Source organism: Montipora foliosa, chromosome 9 (genome assembly GCF_036669935.1).
Source record: "Montipora foliosa isolate CH-2021 chromosome 9, ASM3666993v2, whole genome shotgun sequence".
NCBI lineage: Eukaryota > Metazoa > Cnidaria > Anthozoa > Scleractinia > Acroporidae > Montipora > Montipora foliosa.
This window is the reverse complement of record NC_090877.1, coordinates 5,447,126-5,459,625: the sequence shown is the minus strand read 5'-3', so window position 1 is coordinate 5,459,625 and position 12,500 is coordinate 5,447,126. Positions and strand designations below refer to the sequence as shown.

At 35.8% G+C, this 12,500-nt stretch overlaps 2 protein-coding genes across 8 annotated transcripts in view; one reads left to right on the top strand and one right to left on the bottom strand.

Moving 5' to 3' along the window:
• Positions 1–3,329, bottom strand: part of LOC137969429 (voltage-dependent T-type calcium channel subunit alpha-1H-like) — a 38,389-nt gene extending 35,060 nt beyond the window's left edge. The window contains exons 1-3 of one of the 7 annotated variants that reach the window (XM_068815647.1): positions 3,073–3,329; positions 1,737–1,898; positions 400–642 (exon numbers count right to left, since the gene is read on the bottom strand). In XM_068815647.1, coding sequence (XP_068671748.1) covers positions 400–575 — 176 coding nt within the window. In that variant the 5' untranslated portion in view covers positions 576–642; positions 1,737–1,898; positions 3,073–3,329. Of the gene's footprint in view, positions 1–399; positions 643–1,736; positions 1,899–3,072 lie in introns of those variants that run through there. The other 6 variants (XM_068815648.1, XM_068815649.1, XM_068815652.1 and 3 more) reach the window with 6 other exon arrangements.
• Positions 3,330–4,035: 706 nt separating this feature from the next.
• The window catches only part of LOC137970547 (lysophospholipid acyltransferase 7-like), an 8,996-nt gene continuing 531 nt past the window's right edge, over positions 4,036–12,500 (top strand). Inside the window, exons 1-5 of the mRNA XM_068817069.1 lie at positions 4,036–4,317; positions 6,337–6,463; positions 7,036–7,586; positions 8,822–8,968; positions 9,594–9,963. Of these exons, the coding sequence (XP_068673170.1) occupies positions 4,106–4,317; positions 6,337–6,463; positions 7,036–7,586; positions 8,822–8,968; positions 9,594–9,951 (1,395 nt within the window). The 5' untranslated portion in view covers positions 4,036–4,105 and the 3' untranslated portion in view covers positions 9,952–9,963. The remainder of the gene's footprint in view (positions 4,318–6,336; positions 6,464–7,035; positions 7,587–8,821; positions 8,969–9,593; positions 9,964–12,500) is intronic.

Below are 12,500 nucleotides of genomic sequence, written 5' to 3'. Positions count from 1 at the left end.
TTGTCGGCTAAAAAGGTTTCAGTTTCAAGTTTTTCACAATTTCTTCCGACGGGAAAATTATTTTCTTTTTTTTTTTCTAATAATAAATTCAAATCCAATATACCGTTTGTTCAAACGAAAACTCTTCCAAGGAAATTGTTAGAAGTCGTACTGTATTTGTGGCCAATAACATCATAAACAATCTTTGCTTATTCAAAGCGACGTTTCAGATTTTTATCCGGTACAAGTTTGCATGCGCACATGTGTTTAGTTTTTAAGTACCTGATATAAATCTCGGTATCTAAAGGATCAGAATCCCCCTGGAAAATTTAAATAACCTGTGTGCTTGAAGCACACGGATGCAATTCATACCAGTGTTCCACATTTAGCAACATGGATAGGCTTATTTTCAAAGGATATGGCCATTTCAGCACCTGAACTGTCCATTTTCGAGGCTTGCTGTGTTTGGATAAGACGAAACAAGAAACAGATTCAAAGTCAAAGTTATCTTCCTCGGTGCCAAGCATTTCTTTGCCTGCCGAATGCTTTTCTTGTTTCATGTTGTTATCCGACGTTGTATCAGTTATTTTGGCCATAATATGCAAAACAAGGCGGTCAATTTGTCATGCGTGTTCCTGTCCGGCCATCACTGTATTCACGTAGCTGGGGAGCGAAAAATGGTACATAATTACAAAAACGTTTTCATTTAAATATTAGTGTAAACCACGATCTACTAGAATGAATTCAGTAATTCAGGGTGAATCATGCCTTGGTTGTTTAAAAAAGCTCAAAGGTTTATCTAGGACTGAAAATCGACAATTGCACTTTTCGTAGTACTTAAGTAAATTACTTTGTCTTTAATGTACGACACACGTCGTTGATTTGTTAATTTTGCTGATATAATTTATGGGGCATTTCGCAACAAAGTTAGGAAATTTTTAATTCAAGAGTATCCTGCCATTAATGATTGACTTTTCTTTTGAAGTTTTTTTACCTTACCGACTGGGATCGAGTCACCTAAAATATGCGTGTTTCCATAACATTTACATGAAGTTATTTGTAGATCCATTTGGTTTGAAATATATTCCAATATAAGTTAAAATAAAGCTGGCAACCATTTGAAGAGCGTTACGTCCACAAGTCCTTCGACTTAATTTTCTCAGTTTTTCTTTATTTTAAGACTAAGGCGTGCAAGCTTTAGTTTTACGGAAAGATTTAATATTTGTCATTGGTTTTGGTAGTTATTGCCTTTTCTGTTTTTTTCATTCTAGAGGTTCGAGTTATAGGAAAATAACTCAGTCTTCTTCGTTAGTTCACTGTTTTTGGCAAATTATCAACCATTGAAGGTTAAAGCTGAAATTGCAGTCACCAGATTCTGACTGTGAAAAGATTAATCCCAAAGGACAAAATTTACTGTCAAAGGGTAATTTGTAGTGCTACAAATCTCTGGAAATCCATTTAAGCCTTAGCCCTTGTTTAGAAAAGTAGCAAGAGGCCCACAACAGACGAGTCGGAAAAATCGCTAGGCGAATTTACCCCTAACGCTCAGCATAAGCACCGGGCCCTGGTTGGTCTGTTCTGGAAATGAAATTTCACTGTCGAGTCCGTCTACGGTTTGACGGTTTGGTTTATATTTAACAAATGGTTAAGGCATACTTAAAGCAGGATGCAATGTCCTCAAATTCCTTAGTTCTATTTAAAAAAAAACTCAAGAACCGCATTTTAACATGCAAAATGTTTTAAAGGTAGAAACTTACCAAATCCAAGTGAGTCATTTCTCCACGGCCAGGTCCTGTGGGCCGGTAAGGTAGTGCGTACACTGCCACAGTACCACCTCACCCCGAATCTGTTTTTGTTTCCCTTTCTAATTCATGTAATTACTCCTTCTTTGTGTTCAGTTCTCTCATCATCACCACAGTCTATCGAAAAAAAAACACCAAAATAAACCATATGCATCCACTGATGAAATATTCAATGGCAACGCTGCCGACAGGATTTGGGCTGTAAAATCCCGCTCGACAGATGGTCTTATTAAAAGTTCAGTGGTTCAGACCATCAAAGAAAAGCCCAAAAGCTTACAAGGCTCTGCACCATTGCAAATGAAAAAAATGGAAACTAGAAAATTGTAAGATCTAAGCCGACTTTTTGGCATTTATCTCTTAAAACGTAGATTTACGCAACGAGTTGTAAATTAAGCAACGTCAACCCTTGCCTCGTTTGAGAATTGGATAGCACCTGTTAAGAGCCAGCGAGGCTAAATTTGCATAATGGCTTCTCCTCAAAAACCGTAAAAAACATCACCGATGCAAAAACTAACTGCATCTTGAGCTATGCAAGAATAAAGTCTGAAGCCTCATGAAAATCTCTCAGAAGTTGTACGAACAGCAAATAACTGCTGGAGTCATCGAGATCATGTCCTGCCGCGGCGGTGATCATTGGAAAGAAAAATGTTTGAATACTGTTTTTGAGAAAGGAAAAAATAATTGTCACATTGTTCACCAATGAAATAACCAAGTTGCAAAAGAGGCAATTAAAAAATATGGTCAGGGGCATTTGTTATTACAAATTTCAGTTATGAAAAAAATTGCTACTTCCGTTTACGGATAAAGTTGATAGCCGCATTTTGTTCGATGACGTTCTTCGACTAGATAAATCGAGGCGCAAAGTTTTTATTTTACACGTCATAAAAAGAGCTGGTAGAAAATGTAGTTAGCGATTTGCGTCTCATAACTTTCCTATGAGACTTACATTGACTGGCATTAAAATCTTTACTGGTAGTGTCTCTTGATTTTTACATTACTGTTTTACTTTGCGCCCATGAATAAAGCATATTTTCAGTTCACTATTTCCGATCGCATCGCATTGTCACTCGTCTGAAACAATCGGTCGTCAAAGTGAATTCCAGGCTTCAAAACCGTGGTATGAAATAAAGATAATTTCACTTTGCCACGAATTATGTTCAATCCGAAAAGCAAATAAAGATTCTAAAGTCTTGGACTGATGGAGATTAAAACAGTTTTAAAAAAGCAAAGTGGGTAAAATTAGAGCATAGAGTAGCAACTGTTGTCAACGATTTCTTAAGTTTTTACTTACGTGCTGGTCAACAGCTTGTGTGTCAGTCCATTCCTCGTATAAGCTTTAGCAAAATGGATATTAATTGAATCCTAAGTTGTTGTTTTCCATGATAAATTAGTTCCGATGAAGATATCTCTCTAAATAACGCGGTCAGTCTCAGTATCACTCGACAGATAAACAATTTCAAACCAATCCAAGACAATGGAAGCAATACAGTGAGACAGGAACCGAAAATCTAAATAAGGAACTGAATCAGTTTAATAACATGCCGGAATAAATTAAGCCAGTTTGACAGCTGATTTTTTCAAGGATAAACCGTTTGTGTGCATATAATTCCTGAGCAAATTACCCCTCAAAAGATCAATATATTTTTTTTTGTCTTCTGTTTTGCTTTCCTCATTTGTTTGCCTTTTAACGAAGATTCGGGGGAAACTACTCAGTTTTTTGAGAAATCCAGTGCGTACAGGAGTCCATAGCAGTCCGATCTTATACTTATTTACAATATATCCTACAAGGCTTGGGTACGAGCTCTGAAGGTCCTGGTTGCTAGTGGTGCGAGGTCTTTCAAGGTCATCCGTCAAAACAGGTTACCCAAATTAGATGGCCTGCAAAACCGCAAAATAAATGGTTGTATTTGTTTCATTGTGAAAGAAATAAAATGAATAAATTTACCGTTGCTGCATCTTGTGTCTTTATTTTTTTTTAAGGGGTGTATTAGTGATTCCCCATCAGCCTATTTGCTCACATTGGATGATAAGGACTGCAACCGGAAGTGAACCTTTAACTCTTTTAACTCGTCTTCATACAGCCACATTTATATTGCTTAGAATATTTTCTCCATTAGAGACGTTAAGTTTAAAACTCTGGGAAAAAATACTGTGCTGGAATGCGAAAGAAATATTCCTACTAGACCATCCATTTTTAAAATACATAGGTGCAAACTGAGCACTCAAAATTTGGGGTTCCTGTGGAGTTACTCATATGTTATAGAAAGAATGTATTAAATATCGTTTTGGCGTTTAACGATTCTCTTCTTTTCAACGGAGTAATTATGTCAACGACCGATTGGATTTACTTAGCCATGTTGCTAGGATCAATTCCGTATGGTCATCTGGTTAAACTGAGCGGATCGCCAGCTCGCAAGCAGTTTCTATGCATGGCAGCTGGAATTGGTTTGTCCTTTGCCCTTGTTGGTGTGGGGATTGTGCACTCATTTGTTGCCATTCTGGGCACCTATTTGATTGTTCTTTCGCTTGGTCCAAGGTGAGTCTTTTGTTTGAAACAAAGTTGTAGCTCAACTCTTTTAAATATCGCCGGGATTATCAAATCGAAGTTAAAAGGTTGATCTCTGATAGATCTCTGATAGATCTCTGATGCCATATGGCACTGGGGGTACGGTACGATTCCAGGGAGCAAACTCATCTTTTAGCTCTGGTCTACTTTTACAGTTGTTGTTGCTTTTCCACACGTGGCATAAGTCCATGGCTTGCTTGCCCATTTTTCATTAATTCCAACATTTGCTTACGATAAGCCTCATGGATCTTTTCGCTTCTTGGTTTTGCCCTAATTCGGTTTGTTGGAGATCCGGTCTCACCGTAAATTACGGGATATTTTGAAATCATACCCAATTGCATAATTTATTGTTGAATGAAGCTGAATATAAAAAGAAATGAAGATCAAAGTTGGCATCATCCAATATGGCCAAAGTGGAGGCAGCATTTTTTCCGCAATATCCGAATAATAATCCTTCATGTCGTGTTAATAATTAGCTCTTATTAACCGAGCAGGTCGTGAGTACAGACCGAACGCAGTGCACACACGACCGAGGTCAAAATCCTCCCATACAGACTGACTAAGCTTGGTTAATAAGATGTTTATTATATTGCAAACGAGAACAATTTAGTTTGTTTAATGTAACTGGTTGTACTAACTGACATTTTGCTTGCAAATGGCGATGAGCGGAACTTAATTCTGCCAAAGTTTGTGCAGCCTCCTGTTTTTTTCTCATCATGCTTTTTGGCACTGCCATCAATAAATATTGGCAGCAGAGAAGACAATACTCAATATTTTTGCATTTTAGTTTGCAATTTTTTCGTCGCAAAACATTGCCAGTCTAGATGCCGGTCTAGATAGGAAAATCTAGACTGCGGTCAATATCGATCTTAGCCAGTCAAATTCGTGAATTTTGAATAATTATATTCCACTCAAACTTGTTGAATATGAGATTATTATAGTCAACGTGGTACTACGTATAGCACCTCATTGGCTATCTATCATCTCATGTCCAGTACACGCTTGTTATTAATAATAATAATTATCAAAAACAGTATTTATTATTTAGCTCTTATTAACCGAGGAGGTCTGTATGGGAGATTCTTGACTGAGGTCGTGAGTACAGACCGAGCGTAGTACACACGACCAAGGTCAAGATTCTCCCATACAGACTGACTAAGCTCGGTTAATAAGATGTTTATTATATGGCAAACAAGAACAATTGAATTCGTTTAATGTAACTGGTTTGTACTAACTGACATTTTGCTTGCAAACGGCAATGAGCTGAACTTAATTCTGTCAAAGTTTGCTCGTCATCCTCTCTTTTGTCATCATGATGTTTGGCACTTCCGTAAATAAATATTGGTAGAAGAAAATACTCAATAGTTTGCATCTTTTCACCGCAAAACATTACCGGTCTAGATGGGAAAATCTAGACCGCGGTCAATATCGATTTCAGCCAAACAAATTCGTGAACTTGGTAATTCCCAGGCCTTGTGAGACAGAACCATAATAATGTTTAATAATTATTCAGTTCACAACAAGAGAAACTACAAATTAATACAAATGAAAATCTTTGCTGGCAGTGTGGCCCAGTGGTTAGGGCGCTTGCCTTGAGATCCAGAGATCCCGGGTTCAAGACCCACTCTGACCACTCGTTGAATTTGTTCCTGGTAGTCCCTGGTTCAACTTCCCAGCTGCACTTGTAAATAGCCAACTGGTTTGCCTCTGGCTAGTTGGGATTCTTAACAGTTGTTGTTGTTGTTGTGTTCTGTTGTTTCATTGATTGTTTCATTTGCCCTGAAAAGCTCCTATGGGGAGCAGTCAATTAAGTATGTATAGTATGTATTTGCTTATGAAAGGCATCTCCTAAAATAATGACATTTTCTTGTACCAACTGATTGAAATCATTTAACTAGTAAAGGATAATTTGTTGCATGTTGTTGACTCTCTTTCAGCACGAAAGTGTATAATCTTAAATCAAGCAATTTATCCATTTTTCTCTTTTAGGCGTTGTGAATGGATAGCATTTTTGTTTGTTTTTGGATACCTTTTTTTCTTCCGAACTTGCACATTATATGGATTTGAGGAGCCTCCTGTACATTGCAATGCTATTCAGCTTCTGGTTACGCTGAGGGTAAGGGGCTGGACGTCTATTTGATGTTGTCTTAAACATGGTGGAAATTACCGGTAGTTGTTGTGTTCTTCCTCAATATTCTGTTGAACAGATTCTTTTCTTGAAGTCAACAAGATGAATGTTGTTAATCACAATGATATCTTCTATTTTTTTGATTGCATGTTGTTCTCCAGTGCATCATAATTTTGTTGTTCAAAGAGATTCCCTTCCCTGCTAAACCTGTTGTGTTCCTTCAGGCTTATCTAGTTCAAGGATTGTACTGTTGTATAAGATATGCCTGATTTTTTTTCTTTGTAACATGTACATCATTATCATTTTGGTCCAGTTGGGTCAAAAAGGAAAAACAATACATCAACCTCAGTACATTGGTTACTAAATATGTTAATAATTTATAATATTTCTTGAAATCAAATAAAGAGGAAAGCAAAGTGGGTCATATGGTTGATTAATGCACTGTAAGCCTGCTGAATTGCTGAATTGGCCAACAACAAATGCATGTGTGATTGTCACAGATGTAATCGTCATCTCTAAAGTTTTTGGTTAATGCCGTTGTTGTAATTCTTTAATTTCAGTGTTGCTCGTTCCCTTTTGAAGTTTTTGATGCAGCCGAACCCTCAGGTGCAGAATCCAAGACATTAAAACCACCATCATTCTATGAATTTCTCAGCTACTGTTACTGTTATTGTGGACTAACAACAGGCCCATACTTTCGTTACAAGACTTTTAAGGACATGCTTTTTCAAGAAAATCCAGAGGAGATTTCAACAGTCATCCCAGCTATGAGGAATCTCTATACCCTGCCTTTCTATGCTGTGGTTTATTTATTCTTGATCGAATACTTTCCAATCAGTGGTATTGCAAGTGAGGAGAACGTCAGTCATCCCTTGGGTGTATTATATCAACTAGCATACCTAGTGCCTGCATTTATCGGATTCAGATGGCGTTTTTACATAGGCTGGCTGCTGGCTGAAAGCTCGTGCATGACACTTGGCTTGGGAGCATACCCAAATTGTACAGATCCAAAACCTGGATTAGGTCCAACAAAGCCAGTTTCTGAACTAAATGGGTCAGTTGAAGGAAGTGAAGCAGATGGGAGTACATGTCTTAAAAAAGACTATTACAGGTATTAGAGGTTCATGTGTTTAGTTAAATTAATTCATAAAGGCATTGCCACATAATAAGGAAATATGATAATTTCAATTGGTAATCTTATGACAAAGTTGAGAATTAACAATAGGGAATTTAAGATCTACAATGGCGATGGTCGACGAAAACATCACCTCAAAAGATAACTTGGCCATATGATATGTCTTTCGCGATTATTCAGCCTTGTTCACGTCCTACAATATGGGCAAAGTATCCTAAAAATAAATTGGTATGAGCGGTTTCAGAGTGAAAATAGAGAATGAAAGATTATCTGTTGCATGCTTACGTTGTTGTCATAACCTCAAATTTGCTGATTTCTTATCACCGTCATGCAGAGCCCCGCTAACATACTTGCTAAAATCTGTGCTGCACATGCAGCACAATTATTTATGCCCTTTTAACCAATGATATTATTCTTTTGTGGCTTTGTCACAGTCGTAGCCGTTGTCACTTTTTAAACTCCCTAATGATTCGTTAAGCATGGTCCTTCCAAGGATGTGGCATCACAAGTGAGTAGAGTGCTTAATTTGCATGCAGTTGCATCTGGTTTAAATTCAACTATGAACATAGGCTGGATTTGTATTTGGAAGTCGCAAATTCTATTCTATGAAGCTTGATAAGGATGTTGCGTACTAATTCAAAGATATTTTGTACAGTTTTGGAATATGCAGGAAAAGCAGATCTCAATAAGTGTTATTGAAATTCAAAAGGAAACTTGGGAGTAACCATGCATTTTTCAAAAATTAATCAACAATATTTGTAAAAAGCTTTAAAATACAAAGAAATGTATGGCATTCTTTTCCAAATTGAAGCTGCATGGCTACCTCCAAATTTCTTTTTGGATACCAAGAGCACTTGCTAAGTTCTGCTTTCTTCGCATAGTTTTAAACCTCACAACAATATCCTTGTCTTAGTAAGCACCACCTATAGCTATAGGAAATCCACATATCTCGAGATGCTCAGAATGTATGTGCAATTATTAAATAGTCCAAATAGCCTCCTGTCAGTCAATGCTCTTTATCATGTTCTATGAATTGTTTTTTAATTGCCTTTGAACTGGCCTTATAGCTATTAGTGCACTTTGACATTTACTTGCTGCAACTTGTATGAAGGAAAGGTACAAATGAAAGTGTGAAAGTGCATTGTGAGATTTGGGCGACTTACAGCTGCAAATTTAACCACTTTGTTGATAACAGTTGTCTGTAATTACAGCTTTGAAACGATTCGCACTATAAAAATCTTTGAAGTGGAGTTTTCACCATCCATGGCAAATACAATGAAATCCTGGAACATCACTATTCAGTGGTGGATGGCTACATATGTTCATAGAAAACTGCCATTTAAGAACAGAAATTTGAGGTAGGTGTTTTCCTTTTCTCTACTACTTCTACAACAGAACAATTATTATTTCCAGAAGTTAAGCAAGGTTCCTAATGAAAAGAAAAAAAGGTGACCTTACTCTTGACTCTGCCCTTTGCGAAGAAGAATGATATAACACAGAACAGATATTTTTTAAAAACACTAATGCATGCAACTTGCTTAAATGCATTGCTTTCAAATCAGGTTTTGCACCAGTACAATGAAAATTGTACCAGTTCAAACTATTTTGTACCGGTTCAATATATTCTGTACCAGTTCAAAAACAAATTGTACCAAAGTGCAAATTGAACTACAACATATGTACATATAGAGTAAGACTGGATAAGAAGTACTGGAAATCCCCTTTAGGACTAATAAAAGTCCCAATGGGGATTTTCAGTGCTTCTTTTGTCATTCTACAAAACTTTTCGATTTTCATCAACATCCTTTTCCATAGCTCTAACCTAACTACTCTGAAAGTTAATAAAGAAAATAAGAAAATTGGGCCTTTTATTTACAAACAGTTATTAAAACACGAAAAAGTACTTAAGATAGTCTAACTTTATTAATTATTTTCGTTTTTCATTGATTATCATTATATCATTTGAACATGCCTTTTTTTTAGGATGTTCATCACACTTCTTGTGAGTGCCTTTTGGCATGGTGTTTTTCCTGGCTATTACCTCACATTCTTGATGGTTCCACTTGTTGTTATTGCTGAAGTCCGAATGGAGAAAGCCATCAAGCCTTATTTGTCACCAACTCTCTGTTACTACTATGATTGGGTTCGCTGGTTTTTCCACTTCCGTTCAATGGAATATCTTGGCTGTGGATTTATGCTGCTTCAACTGAAGCCCTGCATTGCAGCCTGGAAAAGCATGTACTTCATTGGACATATAGTTATCTTTGCATTTATTTTGATTCCAAGTTTTATTCCCAAGAAATATGTTGATGAAAAAGAGACCAAGGAGAAATCATCTTGAGAAAGTGAACAGGTCTAATATAACATTTATCATTGATAATTGGGTGTGTTATGGTTACAAAAGAGTGTTAAGGTTTGTTCAATTTATTTGGGAAGATTTGGAAAGTAGTAGTAAAATATTTCCTTAGATGAGGCCCTGACAGGGGGGGTCCCATGTCGCTCATCTGAATTTTAAAATCACTCGTGTCGGGGTTTAATCGGCTCATTCTCGGCCTTGACGTCACTGTCGGAATTTTGCTGGGAAAGGATGTCAGAATTTCATTTTATGTGCTGTTGCTACTTTTTGGGCCATGTCGCTTGCCGGAATTTACCCTGTCAGGGCCTCTTAGATGTACCGTAGGTGGCTCATGAAGGACCAGACACTGGGCAAATTTACAGGCCAGGCACTGTTTATGTTATAATTTATTTATTGTTGAACGATAATGACCTCCTGAGCAGAATCTTGATGAAACTCCTACAGATGAGGTCATTTTTGTGTTGTCATTCAACTCAGGCCAGTCCATTGGTCAGGACAAGGCAGAATCTGCATATTTTTTAGAGCAGCAAATAACCATGCAGCTTCGTCAAACCTGTCAATGTTGAAATAATAATTAATAATATAATAATAATAATAATAATAATAATTTTATTGACCATAAACGCTTCGATACAAAATTAGTTTTAAAAAGAAAAAATAATTGATAGCATTTAGAGTAGCTTACTGTAATTGAAAAAATACTTACTGGTATTTACATGCTGTCTTTATGCTCAATCTTCCTTTTAAACACAAAATTCCAAAAAAAAAATTCAGCAAAAATGTACTAACAAAACCAAGAGCTCCTCTTTTTACTATTATGTAAACATAATGGGTGTGAGTGTGGGGGGAGGGGGAGGGGTGTGAGTGCCTTTAAAACTCAACATGTAAACATGTAAGGTAATAATTATTGTTCTTCTAACATTATGAATAAATAATTAAATATCTATATATATACTAACTCTTATTGTTATTGTCTAACTATTATTATTATTATTATTATTATTATTATTATATTATTATTATGATATTATTATTATTATTAATTTAAAGTGATTTGTTAATAAAGTTATTCATATTAATACTAATAATAATAATAACATGTGCATATATATTTTTGTTTTTTTTTGTTTTTGTGTGCTTGTATAAATGAACAATGAACTTGAACTGTTTTTTTATAATTGGAACAGAATAATTTTTTATGTTGTTAATAATTTCTGTATTAACTGACTGATTTTCAATAAAGGTTTTTCTATTATTATTATTATTATTATTATTATTATCATTATTATTATTATTATTATTATTATTATTATTGACACAGTCGAACTGATTGTGTTTGTAGAGGTATTATATGTAAAAACAAAATTCGACCAAAATGTCTTATTCAATTGGCCTTCAAGCCCTATGGTTTTTTTGTTGATTATGATCTTTTGCCTCCAGCCCCATCCTTTTTAAAAATAAAAATTAAAAAAAATTATTATTATTATTATTATTATTATTATAAATTATAAATTTCTTTTGCACTCTTTCCAGATGTGATCAAAAGCGCTTTACAAAAATTTCATATAAAATTAAATACAATCTTGAATGGTGATAAAGTAAAAATTAAATTTAAAGTGATTCGTTAAGGAAGCAACATTTCTAATGTTAGCAGGCAGTTTGTTCCAAAGCGCAGAGGCAGCAGTAGCAAAGGAGCGAACACCAATTGTAGGCAGCATTTTCTGTGTAGCAGGTAGCAGGAGAGTTCTGTTGTTTGAGCAGACACCGTAGGTAGATTTGGATTTGACAGTTATAAGTTCACTGATCAATCTACGAGGAGAGAGTCCGTGAATAGCCTTGAAAGGGAGAAGCAGGATCTTAAATTAAATTCGCTTTACAACGGGCAGCCAGTGAAGTTGTCGCAGTGTAGGAGTTACAGTATACGGCAGAATTTACTAAGGTCAAGAGCAGTGCCAGGAGCAGCGTTCTGTACTCTCTGTAATTTTGAAATTATTATTATAATTATTATTCTGTAAAGTTTCAAGTGACAGCAAAGAAGACTATGGGAGTCGCAGAAAGGCTTTAATGGTGGGGCTAATTTTAATAATAATATTAATAATGATATGTCGGCATTTATATAGCGCCTTTATCCAATGTCCAAAGGCGCTTTACAACAATAAAAATTAAGATAATTTAAAAACAATAAAAGCTATAAGAATCGCTGGTAAAAAATAGACCAAGAAAAATACCTGTCAATAATAATTATATTTGAACAAATAAGTCTTAAGCTGAGGTTTAAACGCATTCACATTAGGGCTTAACTTTATCTAGTGACAAATTATTCTACAATTTAGGAGCTACAACGGAAAAAGCTCTACCACCGTAACTCGATCTTGAGATTGTACTGAGGAACATTTAAAAGATAATTATCAGATGATCAAAAGCCTGCGAGCAGGAATATAACGCTCAAGCATATCACAGATATACAGGGGAGTTAACCATTGAGAGTTTTATACATGTACATTAGGAGCAATATTCTCCAAAAGCACAGGAAC